The 20,818-nt window shown below is 44.3% G+C and overlaps 1 protein-coding gene across 1 annotated transcript in view; it reads right to left on the bottom strand.

Moving 5' to 3' along the window:
* Positions 1-20,818, bottom strand: part of LOC124798819 (UDP-glucosyltransferase 2-like) — a 115,415-nt gene that overhangs the window by 9,869 nt on the left and 84,728 nt on the right. The window contains exons 6-7 of the mRNA XM_047262349.1: positions 15,257-15,479; positions 6,342-6,561 (exon numbers count right to left, since the gene is read on the bottom strand). Coding sequence (XP_047118305.1) covers positions 6,342-6,561; positions 15,257-15,479 — 443 coding nt within the window. The remainder of the gene's footprint in view (positions 1-6,341; positions 6,562-15,256; positions 15,480-20,818) is intronic.

The following is a 20,818-nucleotide window of genomic DNA, read 5'->3' as shown; positions in this document are numbered from 1 at the left end:
GCGGTGGTTTCCTTGCCACCGGATTTGCCCTCTATTTTGCAAGACGACGCAACGACTGTGGTTAAGGTCTTACGGTTTTGTGTCCTGCCCAATTTGTTGCCTCGGATTTTAGGGAGAGGATTTTAATATGCTGCTGGGTGACTGGCTCACCCAGGCTTTAGGTAAGAGGTCCGCCAGTCACGATTACTTACTTGTTTCACTTCGATTGCTGTTCTCTTATCCTTGTGTTTCCTTTCCCTTTTTAGTGCGTTTCTTCTCCTCTTGTTTTGCCTCTGTATGTGAGGATTTGTAACTGCGTCAGGTCTGTGTGTTTTAGCCGTTCTCCTTGTTCGCTGTCCGTCCTCGTCCCTTCACTGCATGTGTTCCTGTTTCTATGCGTTTGGACGCTGATGACCACGCTGTTTAGCGCCCGAAAACCTCAAACCACACACACACACACACCACTCGGAAGAACATCATCCACACAATTCCGATGATAGCAAGACATCGAGAATAATCGCATAATGAGCTTAACAGGTCGTGCATCCGATTTGCTGAGAAGAATAATATAGAGAAGAATGGAAAAGAGAATTGAGGATCTGTTAGATGACGGCCAGTTATGCTTTAGGAAAGGTAAAGGCACCAGAGAATATGAATGCTCTTGCTGATTACAGACCAAGACTAAAGAAAAATCGAGACAGTTCCATAGGATTTGTCGGCCTGGAAAAAACGTTCGACAGTGTAAAACGGAACAAAATGTTCGAAATTCTGAGAAAAATAGGGTAAACTACAGGGAAGGATGGGTAATATACATGAACGATAACAACGAAGAGGGAACAATAAGACTGAAAAACCAAGAACGAAGTGCTCGGTTTTAGATGGTTTAAGACATGGATGTAGTCTTTCGCCCCTACTGTTCAATGAATACATCGAAGAAGCAATGACGGAAATAAAAGATGGGTTTAAGAGTGGGATTAAAATGCAAAGTGAAACGATATCAATGACAAAATTTGCTGATGATATTTCATTCCTCACTGAAAGTGACGAAGAATTACCGGATATGTTGAAGGGGATGAGTAGTCTATTCAGTGCAGAATATGGATTGAGAGTAAATCGATGAAAGGATAAAGAAATGAGAAGCAGAGGAAATGAGAACACGGAGAAACTCAGGATCAGAATTGGAGATCACGAAGTGGACGAAATGAAGGAATTCTGGTACCTAGGCAGCAAAATAACTCGTGAAGGACGGAGCAAGGAGGTCACAGAAAGCAGAGCAGAACTGGCAAAGGAGGCTCTCCTGGACAAGAGAAGTCTGTTAGTATCAAACTTAGGAATTCATTGGAGGAATAAATTTCCGAGAATGTACGCTGGAGTACAGCATTGTATGGTAGTGAAACATGGGCTGTGGAAAAACCAGGAAAGAAGAGATGTGGTGCTGCAGAAGAATGTTGAAAATTAGGTGGAGTGATGAGGTAAGAAATGAGGAGGTTCTCCGGAGAATCGGCGACGAAACGAATACACACTGAAGCGACAAAGAAACTGGTATAGGCATGCGTATTCAAATACAGAGATACGTAAACAAGCAGAATATGGCGCTGCGGTCGGCAACGCCTATATAAGACAAGTGTCTGCTGCATTTGTTAGATCGATTACTTCTGCTACAAAGGCAAGATACCAAGATTTAAATGAGTCTGAACGTGGTGTTATAGTTGGCGCATAAGCGATGGGACACAGCATCTCCGAGGTACGGACGAAGTGAGGATTTTCCCGTACGACCATGTACAGTGAATATGAATCCCGTAAAACAGGAAATCTCTGACATCGCTGTGGCCGGAAAAAGATCCTGTAAGAACGGGAAGAACGACATCTGAAGAGAATCGTTGAACGTGACAGAAGTGCAACCCTTTCGCAAATTGCTGCAGATTTCAATGCTAGGTCATCAACAAGTGTCAGCGCGCGAACTATTCAACGAAACATCATCGATATGGGCTTTCGGTGCCGAAATACGATACTCGTGTATCGTTGATGACTGTCCGACACAAAGCTTTACGCCTCGCCTGGGCGCGTCAACATCGACATTGGACTGTTAATGACTGGAAACGTGTTGCCTGGTTAGACGAGTCTCGTTTCAAATTATCTCGAGCAGATGGACGTGTACGGGTATGGAGACAACCTCATGAATCCATGGACCCTGCATGTCAGCAGGGGACTGTTCAAGCTGACGGAGGCTCTGTAATGGTGTGAGGTGTATGCATTTGGAGTGATATGGAACCCCTGATACCTCTAGATACGACTGTGATCGGTGACACATGCGTAAGCATCGTGCAATTTTGTCATATGATGACGTGGTTGGATATCGTGGCTGTTATTTGAAGACAAATGTTGATGCTGTTGAGACAGCAACCAGCCACAAATTTATTTTCAGTAACTTGAACAAATCTGAATTTGCAGCTCATATTTCTGAAGAAAACCATTCAGTGAGAAACACTGAGGACAACTTAAAAGTTGTACATCTAGCAGAAAAAGGAGCCACTATGAATATATTAGAAGAAATTGAAAATGCACACACACCAAAACAGCACCCCAGACTATATCCTTAATGAACAAACCGAGTTAGCTAACACCCCTTTCCTGAAAAATTTCCAAAAATTATTTTCCACCCTCCAAAGCAAATAATATCCCTACGTCTATGTGTAGATCAAGCAGCAAATTTATATGTTACTACAGTTCTCATAATGTACTGCCTTACCTATATAGTGCTCAAAAAAAATTGAATCAACTTTGTAATTAATGTAACGTTATTCGCTCTAAAGCTCACAAAATCAATGTCTCTCTGTACTAGTGTAAAAGGCGTTTCAGTTGCATAAGTTAATGTATGATCTTTTTCCAAAGATGGGACATCTTCATGATGTTACGATATATTATACCATTTTGTCACTCATATGTTTGTAATTACTTTGTATTGTATCAGAACATGTGGTGTGCGCTAGAAATCTTTTCTGTGACAAATCTAAAGTGTTCAGCGAGAAAAATTTTGTTTGCCACGATAAGAATGCAGTGGGAATGTATTCATATCTTTTGGATGAATGTAATGAAAACAATTACTCCAAACCGACATTTCAGGTAAGTCACATCCAATGAAAATCTGTAACGTAACCATCCGTGTGGCGTGCTTATAATTATGTATTAATTATATTTTAGGACAATTAATCTGTAAAAAGACGTTGTAATGAAAGCATGAAAAGCGTCTGAAGATGAATCATAACGATTCCAAACCGGTAACGGTACTCTTTGAATAGAGGAACTGAAAATAAATTTGTGGCTGGTTGTTGTCTGAACACCATCAACGTAAGCATCGTGTCTGATCACCTGCACGCATTTATGTTCATTGTTCAGAAGAGATCTACATTTATGCACAGCCTTGCAGGATTCGTGGTAGATTTCCCTACAGCACTACTTCAAACATTATAGGCGAGTCCATGTCAAGTCGTGTAACGGCACTTCTGCTGGAGCCCTACACGATATTAAGCAGGTGCACCAGTTTCTATGGCTCTTCATTGCTATGGAACACTGGCAAGAAGAAGCGACAGGATGGTAGGACATCTCTTAAGGCATCACGAAATAACTTACATGGTACTAGAGGCAGCTGCAGAAGGTAAAAACTGAAGAGGAAAACAGAGTTTGGAATAGATCCAGCAAATAACTGAGGACGAAGGTGACAATTGCAATTCGGCGTTGAATCTCACTGACTGGAGTAGATTCGTCTTCAGTGAAGAGTCCCGCTTTGAACTGAGGCGCAATGACCGGCGAAGAGGTGTCTGCGATGCCTCTCATAGCGGTAGGATACCGACCTGACTGTCACCCGCCATACGACCCAACAACCATGCGTGATGATCTGGTGTGCACTTCTTTTCGTAACAGGACTACTTTGGTTGTCAGCTGCGGCACCATTACAGCACAGCGGTATGTTGACGATACTCTTTACCCCGTTTTGTTGCCCTTTATGGCGAGGCAACCTGGGGTAACATTTCAGCAAGATAATGCCCGCCAGCAGACGGTGAGAGTTTCTACTGCTCGTCCTCGTGCTTGCCAAACTCTACCTTGGCCAGTAAGGTCACTGGATCTCTCCCGAAAATAAGAACTTTTGGAGCATTATGGGCAGAATCCCTCAGCCAGTTCGGGATTTTGACAATCTAATGCACCAACTGGAAAGAATTCAGAAAGATACCCCTGCTTGAATAATGACTAGAGGTGGACCAACATGTTATGATTTGCAGAACTGTGTCAAAGCGCGTATTTTGCGGTAAAAACGGATAGTGAACTCGCGAGGAGTGTACACCGTCCTGGATCGCTTAGAATTCGCTGAAGTAACTGTTAGCGTGCCGTCCGTGAGAATTACAATTCCGCGTGGCAAGTGGTGACTTCATTTCCACTTAATTTTGAACATTTATTGCAAACTTCCATTGAGTAATTTTAGTCAGGGCGAGAGACGTAGGAACCTACCGTAGAGGTCGCCTCTGAACTGCTAAATGTGCTGTTAGAATAGAAAGACTTGCTTTCAATTGAAAATAGTGAATTTCCAAGTGTTGCATGGGAGAAACATAATGCAATATAATTTTGAGTGGAACTTCATACTTTTATTTAAAATCAAAGTCCTGATCCGGTAAAGAAATAGGAGGATAGAAACTTTTCTTTCAGTGGGTTGGACTAGAATGTGGCCGTGCAGACTGGAAACTAAGGTCAGTAAATTTCCCTTCGGTTTCTGGCTGACCACAAAATTACACTACTGGCTACACCAAGAAGAAATGCAGATGATAAACGGGTATCCATTGGACAAATATATTATACTAGGAATGACATGCGATTACATTTTCATGCAATTTCGGTGCATAGATCCTGAGAAATCAGTACCCAGAACAACCACTCTGGCCGTAATAACGGCCTTGATACGCCTGGGTATTGAGTCAAACAGAGCTTGGATGGCGTGTACAGTTACAGCTGCCCATGCAGCTTCAACACGATACCACAGTTCATCAAGACTAGTGACTGGGGTATTGTGACGAGCCAGTTTTGTGGCCACCATTGACCAGACGCTTTCAATTGGTGAGAGGCCTGGAGAATGTGCTGGCCAGAGCAGCAGTAGAACATTTTCTGTATCCAGAAAGGCCCATACAGGACCTGCAACATGCGGTCGTGCATTATCCTGATGAAACGTAGGGTTTCGCAGGGATCGAATGAAGGGTAGAGTCACCGGTCGTAACACATCTAAAATGTAACGTCCACTGTTCAAAGTGCTGTCAATGCGCAAGTATGGCGATGACGAATACACGCTTCCCATGTGCGTTCACCGCGATGTCGCCAAACGCGGATGCGACCATCATGATGCTGTAAACAGAACCTGGATTCATCCGAAAAAATGACGTTTTGCCATTCGTGCACTCAGGTTCGTCGTTGAGTACACCCTCGCAGGCGCTCCGGTCTGTGATGCAGCGTCGAGGGTAACCGCAGCCATGGTCTCCGAGCTGATAGTCCATGCTGCTGCAAACTTCGTCGAACTATCCGTGCAGTTTTCTTGCAAACGTCCCCATCTGTTGACTCGGGGATATAGACGTGGCTGCGCGGTCCGTTACAGCCATGCGGATAAGATGCCTGTCATCTCGACTGCTAGTGATACGAGGCCGTTGGGATCCAGCACGGCGTTCCGTATTACCCTTCTGAACCCACCGGTTCCATATTGTGCTAACAGGCATTGGATCTCGACCAACGTCAGGAGCAATGTCGCAATGCGATGAACCACAATCGCGATAGGCTACAATCCGACATTTATCAAAGTCGGAAACGTGATGGTAAGCATTTCTCCTCCTTACACGAGGCATCACAACAACGTTTCACCAGGCAACGCCGGTCAACTGCTTTTTATGTATGAGAAATCTGTTGGAAACTTTCCTCATGTCAGCACGATGTAGGTGTCGCCACCGGTGCCAGCCGTATGTGAATGCTCTGAAAAGCTAATCATGTGCATATCACAGCATCGTCTTCCTGTCGGTTAAATTTCGCGTCTGTAGCACGTCATCGTCGTGGTGTAGCAATTTTAATGGCCAGTAGTGTAGTTGCCAGGCTCGCGTGAGAAAAACGGTGAACAAACAAATTAAAGATTAACTTTTACCCTCCGCCCCACAAGACGTGTAGGTACTCATCTCATGTTTCCCTCGCTCAACGCACGAATGGTATTGAACAGGGAATCAGTAATATTGGTAGCAGGAAACCACCTCCATGCACACTACAGTGGCTCGTGAAGTACCCAAATTGTGCCTAATCCTGTATTCCTTACCTAAAGGATGACGCTAAGCTCCGTGACTTACCTGGTATCGTTGACCAGCGTATCGATGGCGCTCCGCAGCGCCTGGAACGTGAGGTCCTCGTAGCGGACGCGGACGCCGTTGCCCGCAGCGGCCACCCTCACCCCGTTCAGCTCTTGGTCGGAAAACAACGGAACGACGAGCAGCGGCACGCCCGCCATTATGCCCTCCTGCGTCCCCAGCAGTCCGCCGTGCGTTATAAACACGCGCACGTTCGGGTGATCTGTTAAGCCAGAAAATTCCATTTGGACAGTTCAGAAGGAGAGGTACACGGGAGCTGTTTAAAAAATACTACTCCAAGAGTAGATCTTTCACTCTGCAGCGGGATGGGCGCTGCTTTGAAACTTCCAAGCAAAGTTAAAAAGTATTCGTATGCTGGATCGGGAGTCGAACCCGGAACTTTGTTCTTTTCGGGCAACGCTCCTACCGACTTAGCTCTCCAGACACGACTCGTGATCCGCTCTCACAGCTTTTCTGTCGCAGTGTCTCTCTCCTACTTTCCACACTTCACAGAAGCTCACCAGCATACCTTGCGGGACTATTACTTCTGGGAGAAATGATATTACAGAGAAACTGGTCAGCCACAGCCTCAGAAATAATCTTTTATTCTGCAGATGAATGTGTGTCATATAGGAGATTGCTGGCAGATTATAGCTCGTATGCAGAAAAGCTTCTGTAGAGTTCGGAAGGTAGTAGACAGGTAACGGCCGAAGTAAAGCTGCGTGAGCGGGTCGTGAGTCGGTCTTTTCTTTCCTTTTCAGTATACAGAATAATATCAGTTGCAGTAATTGCCTTAGAAAGGATATAACAATAACTTACAGATCCTAAGTAACGCTCCTCGAGCAATCGGGTGACAAATGAGGCTTCGACAATTTCTTTTTTTTAATCAGCACTTTGTAATGACCTCAAACTCTTTTGGCAGTGGAAAGACTGACAGCTCTGAAGCATGAATAGTTTGAATATCCACTCTGTTCACAATATTTGGCAACCTCTGTCTTCCAACTATTCTCACAACTATTCAAATTTGTGACCGGGAAACTTTCTGAAGACAGTGGAGAGATTGTGACAGGTACATACTGGACAGGCCATCCTGGCAATTGTGGGGGTTAAGTTTGCCCATAACATAAAGCAGTGGAAATGGGTATTGACGTAAAAGAGGACCACACAGAAAGAAAAAGGTATCCATTTAGAGTTACTTTTCGCCTACGCTAATACGAGGTTAAGATTTTTCGAGTTACTTGGAATTTTTCAGGAGTCGTATTCACTGCGATTAGGATATTTATGTCAGTTGAGATTTCAATATCAGGCATTACTCTTTAATATGTCTCGCTGAGTGATGTAAAATTTCGAGTTTCCGAACGTCTATTCCTTGCTATACAGGGTGGTCCATTGATCGTGACCGGGCCAAATATCTCACGAAATAAGCGTCAAACGAGAAAACTACAAAAAACGAAACTTGTCAAGCTTGAAGGGGGAAAAACCAGATGGCGCTATGGTTGGCCCGCTAAATGGCGCTGCCATAGGTCAAACGGATATCAAATGCGATTTAAAAAAAAAAGACATTTTTATTACATATTCGTGTAGCACGTAAAGAAATATGAATATTTTAGTTGGCACACTTTTTTCGCTTTGCGATAGATATCTCTGTAATAGTCACAAACATATGGCTCACAATTTTAGACGGACAGTTGATGACAGGTAGATTTCTTAAATTAAAATAAAGAACGTAGGTACGTTAGAACATTTTCTTTCGGTTGTTCCAATGTGATACATGTACCTTTGTGAACTTATCACTTCTGAGAACGCATGCTGTTACAGCGTGATTAGCTGTAAATACCAGATTAATGCAATAAATGCTCAAAATGATGTCCGTCAACCTCACTGCATTTTTCAGTACGTGTAACGACATTCCTCTCAACAGCGAGTAGTTCGCCTTCCGTACTGTTCCCACATGCATTGACAATGCGCTGACGCATGTTGTCAGGCGTTGTCGGTGGGTCACGATAGCAAATATCCCTCAACTTTCCCCACAGAAAGAAATCCGGGGACGTCAGAACCGGTGAACGTGCGGGCCATGGTGTGGTGCTTCGACGACCAATCCACCTGTCATGAAATATGCTATTCAATACCGCTCCAACCGCACGCGAGCTATGTGCCGGCCATCCATCATGTTGGAAGTACATCGTCATTCTGTCATGCAGTGAAACATCTTGCAGTAACATCGGTAGAACATTACGTAGGAAATCAGAATACATTACACCATTTAGATTGCCGTCGATAATATTGGAGGCCAATTATCCTTCCTCCCATAATGCCGTCCACTTGTCGCAGCCATCGTGGATTTTCCGTTGCCCAATAGTGCAAATTATGCCGGTTTACGTTACCGCTGTTGGTGAATGACGCTTCGTCGCTAAATAGAACGCGTGCAAAAAATCTGTCATCGCCCCGTAATTTCTCTTGTGCCCAGTGGCAGAACTGAGCACGACGTTCAAAGTCGTCGCCATGCAATTCTTGTTGCATAGAAATATGATACGGGTGCAATCGATGTTGATGTAGCATTCTCAACACCGCCGTTTTTGAGATTCCCAATTCTCGCGCAGTTTGTCTGCTACTGATGTGCGGATCAGCCGCGACAGCAGCTAAAACACCTACTTGGGCATCATCATTTGTTGCAAGTTGGTGGTTGACGTTTCACAAGTGGCTGAACACTTCCTGTTTCCTTAAATAACTCAACAATCCGCCGAACGATCCGGACACTTGGATGATGTCGTCCAGAATACCAAGTAGCATACATAGCACACGCCCGTTGGGCATTTTGATCACAATAGCCATACATCAACACGATATCGACCTTTTCCGCAATTGGTAAACGGTACATTTTAACACGGGTAATGTATCACGAAGCAAATACCGTCCGCACTGGCGGAATGTTACGTGATACCACGTACTTATATGTTTGTGACTATTACAGCGTTATCTATCACAAAGCGAAAAAAGTGGTCCAACTAAAACATTCATATTTCTTTACGTACTACAAGAATATATAAATGGTGGTTCCTATATAAAAAAACGCAGTTGATATCCGTTTGACCTATGGCAGCACCATCTAGCGGGTCAACAATAGCGCCATCTGGTTTCCCTCTTCAAGCTAGACGAGTTTCGTTCTTTGTAGTTTTTTCGTTTGATGCTTATTTCGTGAGATATTTGGCCGATCACTATCAATGGACCACCCTGTATACTTTCGCAAACGGTACTTAGCCTTATTATTAGTGAAGATAAGTAGAAAATATTTTTCGCTGTGTAGGTATGTGTCGTACCTTGTTCCACTCATTGTACTTCGAATAATGGAATTAAATGATTGTATGACATCATTGGCTGGGATGTCCCAGTCGGGTTCGGCCGCCAAGTACAAGTCTTATTTGAGTTGTCGCCTCATTGGGCGACTTGCGGCCGATGGTGAGGATAAAATGATGATGGGGACAACACAACACCCAGTCCCCGAGCGGAGAAAATGTCAAACCCAGCCGGGAATCGAACCCGGGCCCAGTGCATGGGAGGCAAGCACGTTACCACCTTTTTTTTATCTCATTTTCGTTCGTTGCATCTGCTCGGGGCGGACGTCGTAAGACACCCGTTTAAGTTCGTCGTTGATCGGTTAACTCAGTTTTTTTTTATTACAGAGGGCAGCTAACCCTCTGACCGAACACACTGAGCTACCATGCCGGCCACCCCGTAAGCAGGCGGACGACTTCGAATAACAATTAGGTTTAAACCCCCTTTGGAGCTCTATCAGACTAGCTGTGCGTACAAGTAACTAACAAAAAATGGTTCAGGTGACTCTGAGCACTAAGGGACTTAACGTCTGAGGTCATCAGTCCCCTAGAACTTAGAACGACTTAAACCTAACTAACCTAAGGACATCACACACGTCCATGCCCGAGGCAGGATTCGAACCTGCGACCGTAGCGGTCTCGCGGTTCCACACTGAAGTGCCTAGAACCGCTCGGCCACTGCGGCCGGCAAGTAACTAACATTTAATACAATATAAATACTGTGCGTTTAATCATTTCTGATGTGCTGGACGGTAAGTGTACTCGGATGTTAGCGCAGTAGCAGGAAGTCCCATAGAAAGCACTGTGATGTAAGTGCAGTGACTCACTGTGTCCTTGTATATCCATAAGTAAAGAGTGCTATGGCTAACACGCTACCAAACGTTACTGATATATTCATGATGTTGCACTGGAACGCTAATCATTTGTATATCCACGCATGTAGTACAGTTTATGCCAGTTTGCTACATACCGTCGTCATGGTGTTGCAGTTTTGACGGCCGGCAGGGAACGTATAGCAGATTTTTTCAAGCGGTCTGCTCTGAGCTGGGCTACGTGATAGATGTCTCCCCAGCCATGACCACACAAATCTGTCAAGCACGGCAAGATTAACTTCCATGCCTTGAAACGCATGACTGAATGCTGCAATCAGCCCAGGTATCATTACCGTCGGAACAAGGTGCACTACACTCGTGAAACACTCCCAAAGATAAAAAGAAAAATAGCGCTGCACGCGGAACTGGCAACAGGTCTTGCTTGACGTATCCAGTGAATGCCAAAGTGGACAGTTAGCTGCGTTCGCAGATGCAAACTGAAATATACAGGAGCTCTGCTTGATGAGACCAGAGGCAAAGAAAAGAAAGACAAGTATAGCACCGTTGGCTGGAAGACCCAGAAGGGTAGTTGCAGCCCGCTAATCAGAAGGGGTGTTCTTTCTCGACACATATTGGCACCTTTCCCCGCAGTGCGTGTAGCTGTTGAGTATGGATGACTGTAAGGCATGTGTGTATATTGTGGTGACACATTTACGTTCTAAGAAGATAAGGTACAGGATGAAATGCGATATTGCGTCGTAGCCTACTCCTCTAGAATAGCATCAAGCGGGGCCGTCGAGCTTATTCTCCCAACGGACGGATCACCACCGACGATGTCACATGCCCACATCCCATGAGACACAATATGCAGATTTATAGTTTAAACCATGGTTTTTTTTTTTTCAAAGAAATTTCCGCACTGGCCGTATGAATGATTTTTATTATATCTGCGACCAGTTTCGCACCACTTATCGGTGCATCCTCAGGCAATATACGCTATTTATGACATACTAAGGTTGATCAATGCCCCGTAGCCATTCCCCAGCTTTCACGTCCAATATACCATCATCTGGTAGTTAAATATATAAAATTCCTTTTTTTAAATTTTTTTAAATGATTGAAGCGGCAGTGACCGTGCAAATTGAGAGGAGCACATCAGCGACCCAGGCTCAAAAGCGGCCGTAGGTGCGCATTTGCGGGAAACGGGTCACCATATCACCGGTATCCAAGAGAACATGCGGGTGTTACACTTGGAAAGTAAGGGCAACACCCTTAATGTTTTGGAAGAGGTTGAAATCTTCAGAGTTATGAAGAAATCCACTCGCTCCTCACTTAATGCCCAGACCGATCTGAGGCACAAGGGTCTTTTAGAAAATTTTGACTACTTAAACAGGTAACCTTACCCGTATAGCTTACTTGTTAGTAGGTTTTGTGCGTGCTCCGGGCCTTACGCATTCAGAACCACCACATTTATTATTCTTATGGTTTTAACTAACTGCCCATTTTTTATTGGCCACCTAGTGTGGTATTAGACTTTTTTTAAAAAAAAAAATAGGCATAAGGAACTGTTTATCAAATGTTCAGTAGCCCACACTCTTCACACCTTGTACATGTCATCCGGCCTCTGGCGATTCTCGCGACATGACGTGAGAGCTTTCAGTGTTTCGGCCAGTCAGTCAGATCGTGTCCGCCGTCGCGCGGCTCCTCTCACCTTGCACGGTCATTGCCGCTCCCAAAATTTAAAAAAAATTTTAAAAAAGAAATTTTATATTTCAACCAGCGTTTTCACCAAATGACGGCATATTGCACGTGAATGCTGGGGAGTGGCTACAGGGCAATTTTCAACCTTACTACGTTATAAATAGCGTATATTGCCTGAGGATGCACCGATAAGTGGTGCGAAACAAGTCACAGATTTAATAAAAATCAGTCATTCAGCCAGTGCGAAATTTTCTTTGAAAAAATGTCGAAGTTTGGCTGAGGTTGACCGCCCTACAAAACAACATTTTGAACCATGGGTGCAGAGGTTGTGACTAGAAATTTCACACCAACAGCTTCCCTCTCCTTGCCGGATGAATACACTGAGGTGACAAGTCATGGGATAGCGATATGTACACATACAGATTGCGGCAGTATTGCGTATGTTGTGACTTGGCAAGACAGCCAAGTCACAATGAGAGGAAGCCAAAAGGCACGCGTTAAGCTCACGCAGATTGGCGTGAGGTCTGGAACAGTTAAGGGAATTAATAGTAGCAAATAAAGTACGTAGTTGATATAATACTTAACTTTAATCCACAATTGTAGAACATCTCTCTTGACGGTACATGTTATAACCACAGTATAAAATAATATCAAATGCTATGGCGCCTTGCTAGGTCGTAGCAAGTGACGTAGGTGTAGGCTATGCTAACTATCGTCTCGGCAAATGAGAACGTAGTTGTCAGTGATCCATCTCTGGCTAAGTCGGCTGTACAACTGGGGCGAGTGCCAGGACGTCTCTCTAGACCTGCCGTGTGGTGGCGCTCGGTCTGCTATCACTGACAGCGGCGACACGCGGGTCCGACGCATACTAATGGACCGCGGCCGATTTAAAGGCTACCACCTAGCAAGTGTGGTGTCTGACGGTGACACCACAGCGTAGACAAGGTATAAAAGAGCAGTGTATTCCCGGAGGTGTCATTTGCACTCTGGTGATTCATGTGAAGAGGATTCCGACGCGATTATTGCCCCACGACGGGAATTAACAGACTTTTGAACGCGAAATGGTAGTTGGAGCTAGAAGCATGGGACATTCCATTTCGCAAAATTTTTAGGGAATTCAATATTCCGCGATCCACAGTGTCAAGAATGTGCCGAGAGTACCACCTTTCTGGCATTACCTCTCACCACGGGCAATGCACTGGCCGACGGCCTACACTTACCGACAGAGAGCAGCGTCGTTTGCGTAGAGTTGTCAGTGCTAATAGACAACCAACAATGCGTGAAACAACTACAAAAATTGATGTGGGACGTACGACGAACGTATCTGTTAGGAGAGTGCCGCAAAATGTGGGAGAATACGACCGACGCGTGTACCTTTGCTAACAGCACGACGTGGTTTGCAGCGCCTCTGCTGGGCTCATGACCATATCGGTTGGATCCTCGACGACTGGAAGACCGTGGCCTGGTCAGATGACTCCCGATTTCAGACGGTAAGAGCTAACTGTAGGGCCTAAGTGTTGCGTAGACCTCACGAAGTCGTGGAACCAAGTTGCCAACAAGGCTCTGGGCAAGATGGTGAGGGCTACATAATGGTGTGGTCTATGTTTACATGTAATGAGACTGGGTCCTCTGGATGTTCGGCTACTTGAAGACCATTTGCAGCAATTCATGGACGTCATGTTCCTAAACAGACATGGAATTTTCACTGATTAAAATGCGCCCTCTCCCCTAGCCACTGTTGCTCGCCGTTGGTTTGAAGAACATTCTGAACAGTTCGAGTGGATAATTTGGCCACCCAGGTCGCCCGACATGAATGCCATCGAACATTTACGGGACATAATAAAGAGGTCAAATCGTGCACAAAATCCTATACCGAAAACACTTCCGCAGTTATGGACGGCTATAGTGGCACCAGGACTCAATTTTTCTGTAGGGGGCTTCCAGCGACTTGTTGGATCGATGCCACGTTCAGTTGCTGTATTACTCCGGGAGAAACGAGGTCCGACACGATTCTTGGAGGTTTTCCATGACTTGTGTCACTTCAGTGTACTTACAGTGAATGTATTTTCCACCGCCGCGCGGGATTAGCCGAGCGGTCTGTGGCGCTGGAGTCATGGACTGTGCGGCTGGTCCCGGCGGAGGTTCGAGTCCTCCCTCGGGCATGGGAGTGTGTGTTTGTCCTTGGGATAGTTTAGGTTAAGTAGTGTGTAAGCTTAGGGACTGATAACTTTAGCAGTTAAGTCCTATAAGATTTCACACACATTTGAACATTTTTTTTAAATTTTCCACCACGAGTTTACGAGCTGGCTGCTTCCAACTCAAGCTCCACCGCCCATTGGTGCGGTAGCGATCTGGTGGATTATGGAGATGGGTGGATGAGAGATGACGGTGCACAGCATACGATATTGTGAGTATAAATTCTGTAAGTGTGTAACACATTAACTGCACCATTTAAGTACACTGGCAGAAGTACAGGTTATGTAAGATGATTACTGACCGCTACAGCAAAAACAGTTGTGGAAAACTTTTCTCAATTAGATCCAACAGCCAGGGCTCGCTGTTTCCTATAATCTCAGGTCCACATTTGCAACTGTTAAGGTAACCTTCTCGTGAAAGTCGGCATGGCTGTGAATAATTCGTGTGTGTGTGTGTGTGTGTGTGTGTGTGTGTGTGTGTGTGTGTGTGTGTGTGTTTCTTTGTTTGTTTGCGTGTGTAAAACACCTTCACCAGTAATCTAATGATTGAACTGCAGTACATATTCTATAGCAGAGTGGTCCTAGTGTAGTTATAATATAATTACTAAATGCAGCCGTTGATAAAATCCAGCACTAGATTAAACTCTGCTGGGAAAGGTTGTTATAGCAGTCAGCATAAACGAGAAACGAATAACGGTAACAGGGGTAGCTAGACTGTCCATTATAAATCTCTTGGTGGAAAGAAATGTAACTAATGCCTCTGTAAAGAAGAGTGTTACGCAGCCGCTAGATCTGTTCTGTGGTCTGTTACTATCACTGGCCATGAGGTGCACTTAGGTATAAACTGTGAAAACAACGGCGTAGTGGTGGTTACTTACAGAGGACGTCGTTCTGAGGCATCCACTTCTGAGCTCGCACGTTGCGTGGCAGGTGTGGCAGGGCAGCCGGGTCGACCTTCCAGAGGACGTTCTGAGGCACCGACCCCAAAGCGTCGAGAATTGCTTTAAACTTCTCCTCTGGCAAATCGTCAGGCTGCACCAGGGAACCGAAGCTGAAGTAGATCACTCCCTGAGGACTATTATCCAGAAAACTCTGCAGATCCTGGAAAGAGTAATGGAAACGAATTAAGAACCAGTTACTGTCGTTGTTGTTGTGACACTGGGGGCAGAAGCTAGTCCTTTACAGCTCTTGACGCTAGTCCATCCTGTGCAAGGCTCTTCAGCTCTGTGTAACTATAGCAGCCTCGTATTGCTGTCAAGCCCTCGTCACCTTCTACAAATTTTCCTCCCCACACTTCCCTCCATTACAAAACTGACTATTCCTAAGCAGCCGATCCATTATTTTAGTTATATTATGCCATAAATTTCTTTTCTTCCAATTAAAATCAAAACCTCTTCGATAATTAGTTATTCACTCCAGCCAATCTCATCTTCAGCATTCTCGTTTACAGCATTTGTCAGTTTCAGGCAGTACTGCAAATACTTATGGAAAAATTTCCTAATACTTAAATTCATGAGCTTCAATGGATTGGAAATAACAGCTAACCAGATACAAAATACAAATTTATTTAACCTTGACCATGATTTCGATAGCTTTAAAACTGTCTTTTTCAAAAGGTATTATACCTATTAATAATTGTTACGACATTGTGTATAGAACAGACATGGTATCGTTACAATAAACAAAATTACAGGAAATGTTTACAAATAATTTTAATGAAGCATAGTCACGTAGAATCACATATTATTTATATCCGATGTGGGAGTCGTTGACTGTCTGTCGCATGTGCGGGTCATCCACTAACACACATTTAAAATACATGATTTAAAAGTTGTAGCTCACAACTTTACCGCTCGATGCAGATCTTTGCGCTGTGTTTGTTTTCCTCAAAATTCTATGCTCAGTAACAACCTTTCCCGCCGAAGGAATTGTCTTTGTTTTGTTTGGTGGCAGAGAACCAGCATGTTTCCACTGATTTGACTGTTGTTTTGTATCTGTGGTATCACAAACCGGCGCAAAAAATCTTTTTCATTTCGCCTACAACGGGCCAAACATTGTTCCGATATGTCCATTCTCACGCGTTTTTGAACCAGCCGCAAGAGTCGCGGCACCCACTTGCAGATAATTTTATCATTTCCAATTCTTCAGTTAAAATGTGATACACCCTTTCAGATGACATCTGGCAAGCGTGAGAAATTTCATGCACTTTGAGCACTCCGTTTTTGTGCAGTTTTCCTTTCCATTCTGGAATATTTTGTATTATTTACATGCAATAATTACTTCAGCAATTCCCCATGTTGTAAACAAGCCACAGACCTTGTACATCAATCGTCAGTACTTCACACAAGTGCACGCCAAGAGACTAACAGAGAGTTGGCGCATGACTCATTATTTGAACTTCGATGTTGGTGTTAGACACTAGTGCAATCTTTAGACAGCTGTATACACTGATTCCTGATGATCTGGCAGTTTTGTCAGAATAAATGTCACTGGTCTTGATGACATTTACAGCGGAATTTTTTGGCGCTTCGCCCGTTATTTACTCACATGCCAGAAATGCATGTTGAAACATAAAACCAGATATTAGGTGCAACACTTTTGTTTTTGCACCTGTGCAGTGTCCTCCACAAGCTACAATCGTCAGTCGTGGTCAGAACAATTTTATGTGTAGTTCTGAGTGCATTATTTCGGAGCTTAGTGAATTCTAACTTGGGCAAATTTACCGCGCTCGCATGGTGGGTACTTTCGTAACAAAGGTAGCCGAAGTGATTGTTTTTACGAGAGTCACCGTATCGAAGATTTATACCGCATACAGGGACAGTGGAAAAACATCATCTGCTAAGTCACAAGGCGGGTGAAAGTGTGTGACGAGGTATCGCAACGAACGGTCATCGAAGAGTATTCCGACGAAAAACAAGAAGATGACAGCTGCAAAAAGTCGCTGCAGAGTTGAATGTCGCACTCACGAGCCCTGTCAGCACCAAAACAACACGACGTGAGCTCCAGAAGCAGGAAACTAAAGAGCGAGCAGGAATTCCAAAACCACTCGTCAGCTATGCAAATGCCCGTAACAGGAAAAAGTGCTGACAAAGCCATGAAACCTGGGCTATGGATCCTGGCAACCACAGCTACTAGATATCAATATTAATAAGTCTTTGTGATCCACTTTGGAGAGGAGGGTGTGTAATTGCTATCCATCTCCGTCACCGTTGCCTGAACTTCTTGGTATTTTGTAGCAAGAGTGGTATAACATTCCCTTGACCTTGGAAGAATGTCATTTGGCCATATGAGCCTCGCAGCACACCGATTCCAACTTACGGTCGAGTGGTAAGGTACTATGGGACCGAACTGCTAAGGTCATCGGTCCTTAGGCTTACACACTACTTAATCTAACTTAGACTAACTTACGCTAACACACACACCCATGCCCAAGGGAGGACTCGAATCTCCGACGGGGAGAGCCGCGCGAACCGAGACAAATGGCATATGTCTCTTTGAACTCTCTCCGTGGTATTGAGGTATTACAGTGGCCATCAAGACCCGTCTGTCCCTGGTAGAACCTGTGTGGCAACATCTCGGACGACAGCTGCGTCCCAGTGTCAGTATTCAGGCTGCCAAGGACCAGTTGCAACAGTTTGAGTCGTCTTGCTTCAGGAGAGGAGACAAACGCCTTATCACACACTTCCCAAACGAATTAGTGCATCCAGGCCTGAGGGTGTGCAGCGTCAAACTGACGAGTGAGCTGCTACTGCCAACTTCTTTGTAAATCTGATTCGATTTTGTAATCACCGAAACAACATCACATACCCTCTCAACCCAAGTTTCATTTCGTCCGCCCTCGCCCTCGCACCTACACCCATCCCTCTACCGCTCCCTTATGTCTGCTTCACTATTTTTATCAGACAGTGTACGTCTTACAATGTGTTTTTTATGAGAGGAACTATCCTGTAATCAGTAACACCTGGTACTGCTGTCGCAGTGGAGAGTGTTGTTGCACTGTCCACGTGTGTTTTTCCGTAAGTGCTCAAAAGAAGTTCTTTGAACAGCACGCTCTTACAGAGAAAGTTATCACGTAATAATAAACTTGTGTCTTGTAGAGTACAAGAGTTTGCTTCTACTGGCGTGACATTGAGACCGTATACTGGTGGTAGCTTATAATAAACTGAAGCAATCTGTTGAAATTAGTAAAGTTAAAAATTGGCCACCGTTGGAAACTGACTGTAAAGCAGAGAATACGTTATTTCAAAGTGCAAAGCCATTTTGTACTTTTGTATTAATTTCAAGTTTAGAGCCTAAGAATGTGATCAGAGTGCAATAAAACATGGTTCTTTTATGGTAAAGAATAGAGTGAAAATTTACATATTGTAGGGACCTTAGATTTTAAATCGAGGTTTACCATTTATAGTTTGTGAAAAAGTTCGCAGTCTATTATTCACATACCCATCAGAAGTTATGGTTTGGCGGAAAAACCCTCTGTCCCATAACGGGTATTGCGCTGTTTGCACATCACACTTGAGGTTTCACATTATGCAGACCACCTTGATATAAGTGATGCGGATGTTCAGAAATCTGGTGCCTATTGCTGTGCGAGTTCATGTATCCTGATGAATGTAGCCACGTTTCATCATAAAAAGAGCTACTGATGATCAACCTCTCTATTAGGTGCAGACCGGAACCGCGGGACTGCTACGGTCGCAGGTTCGAATCCTGCCTCGGGCATGGATGTGTGTGATGTCCTTAGGTTAGTTAGGTTTAAGTAGTTCTAAGTTCTAGGGGACTGATGACCACAGAAGTTAAGTCTCATAGTGCTCAGAGCCATTTTTAGGTGCAGACTGAAAAAGCCAGTTGCAGTACTGAAGTCGTCAAATATTATCTGAACTGATCAGTCGATGCACCACCGTTAGTTTGTATGGTTTCAATTTGAAGATACGCTACTGGCACAGCAGTATGAAGTGTTAAGTGGCCCTAGTATTCTCTGGCTCCAGTGCGAGACCGCTCCTAATTCGTCTCGATCAGTTTCTGCCAAAAACCGATTCTTTTCGTGCCACACTATCTGGACAACGCGCAGGACCCTCATGCGGTGAACATAGCCTGGCTGCGGGGCTACTGGTTCCGTCACAGTGCCGGAGACAGCCCTTGCATCGTCTGCGAAGCACCGTGTACTTTTGTATCTACATACATACCCCGCAAGCCACTGTACGGTGGGTGGCGGAGGGTTCCCTGTATCACACTCAAACAGAACGAGGGGAAAAAGATATCTTTATGCCTCCTTATCAGCCCTAATTTCTCGCATTTTATCTTCGTTATTCTTACCAATTTCTAAAATCATTGGGGGAAGTGGCAACAAAACGACTATTCACGTTGGTGTGTAGAATATATGAGTCTGGCGGCATACCATCTGACTTTCGGAAAAGCATCATCCACACAATTCCGAAGACGGCAAGAGCTGACAAGTGCGAGAATTATCGCACAATCAGCTTAACAGCTCATGCATCGAAGCTGCTTACAAGAATAATATACAGAAGAATGGAAAAGAAAATTGAGAATGCGCTAGGTGACGATCAGTTTGGCTTTAGGAAAAGTAAAGGGACGAGAGAGGAAATTCTGACGTTACGGCTAATAATGGAAGCAAGGCTAAAGAAAAATCAAGACACTTTCATAGGATTTGTCGACCTGGAAAAAGCGTTCGACAATATAAAATGGTGCAAGCTGTTCGAGATTCTGAAAAAAGTAGGGGTAAGCTATAGGGAAAGACGGGTCATATACAATATGTACAACAACCAAGAGGGAATAATAAGGGTGGACGATAAAGAACGAAGTGCTCGTATTAAGAAGGGTGTAAGACAAGGCTGTAGCCTTTCGCCCCTACTCTTCAATCTGTACATCGAGGAAGCAATGATGGAAATAAAAGAAAGGTTCAGGAGTGGAATTAAAATACAAGGTGAAAGGATATCAATGATACGATTCGCTGATGACATTGCTATCCTGAGTGAAAGTGAAGAAGAATTAAATGATCTGCTGAACGGGATGAACAGTCTAATGAGTACACAGTATGGTTTGAGAGTAAATCGGAGAAAGACCAAGATAATGAGAAGTAGTAGAAATGAGAACGGCGAGAAACTTAACATCAGGATTGATGGTCACGAAGTCAATGAAATTAAGGAATTCTGCTACTTAGGCAGTAAAATAACCAATGACGGACGGAGCAAGGAGGACATCAAAAGCAGACTCGCTATGGCAAAAAAGGCATTTCTGGCCAAGAGAAGTCTACTAATATCAAATACCGGCCTTAATTTGAGGAAGAAATTTCTGAGGATGTACGTCTGGAGAACAGCATTGTATGGTAGTGAAACATGGACTGTGGGAAAACCGGAATAGAAGAGAATCGAAGCATTTGAGATGTGGTGCTATAGACGAATGTTAAAAATTAGGTGGACTGA

Source organism: Schistocerca piceifrons, chromosome 5 (genome assembly GCF_021461385.2).
Source record: "Schistocerca piceifrons isolate TAMUIC-IGC-003096 chromosome 5, iqSchPice1.1, whole genome shotgun sequence".
In the NCBI taxonomy this organism is placed as follows: Eukaryota; Metazoa; Arthropoda; class Insecta; order Orthoptera; family Acrididae; genus Schistocerca; species Schistocerca piceifrons.
The sequence above is the reverse complement of the archived record's forward strand: the minus strand, read 5'-3'. Positions and strand labels throughout refer to the sequence as shown.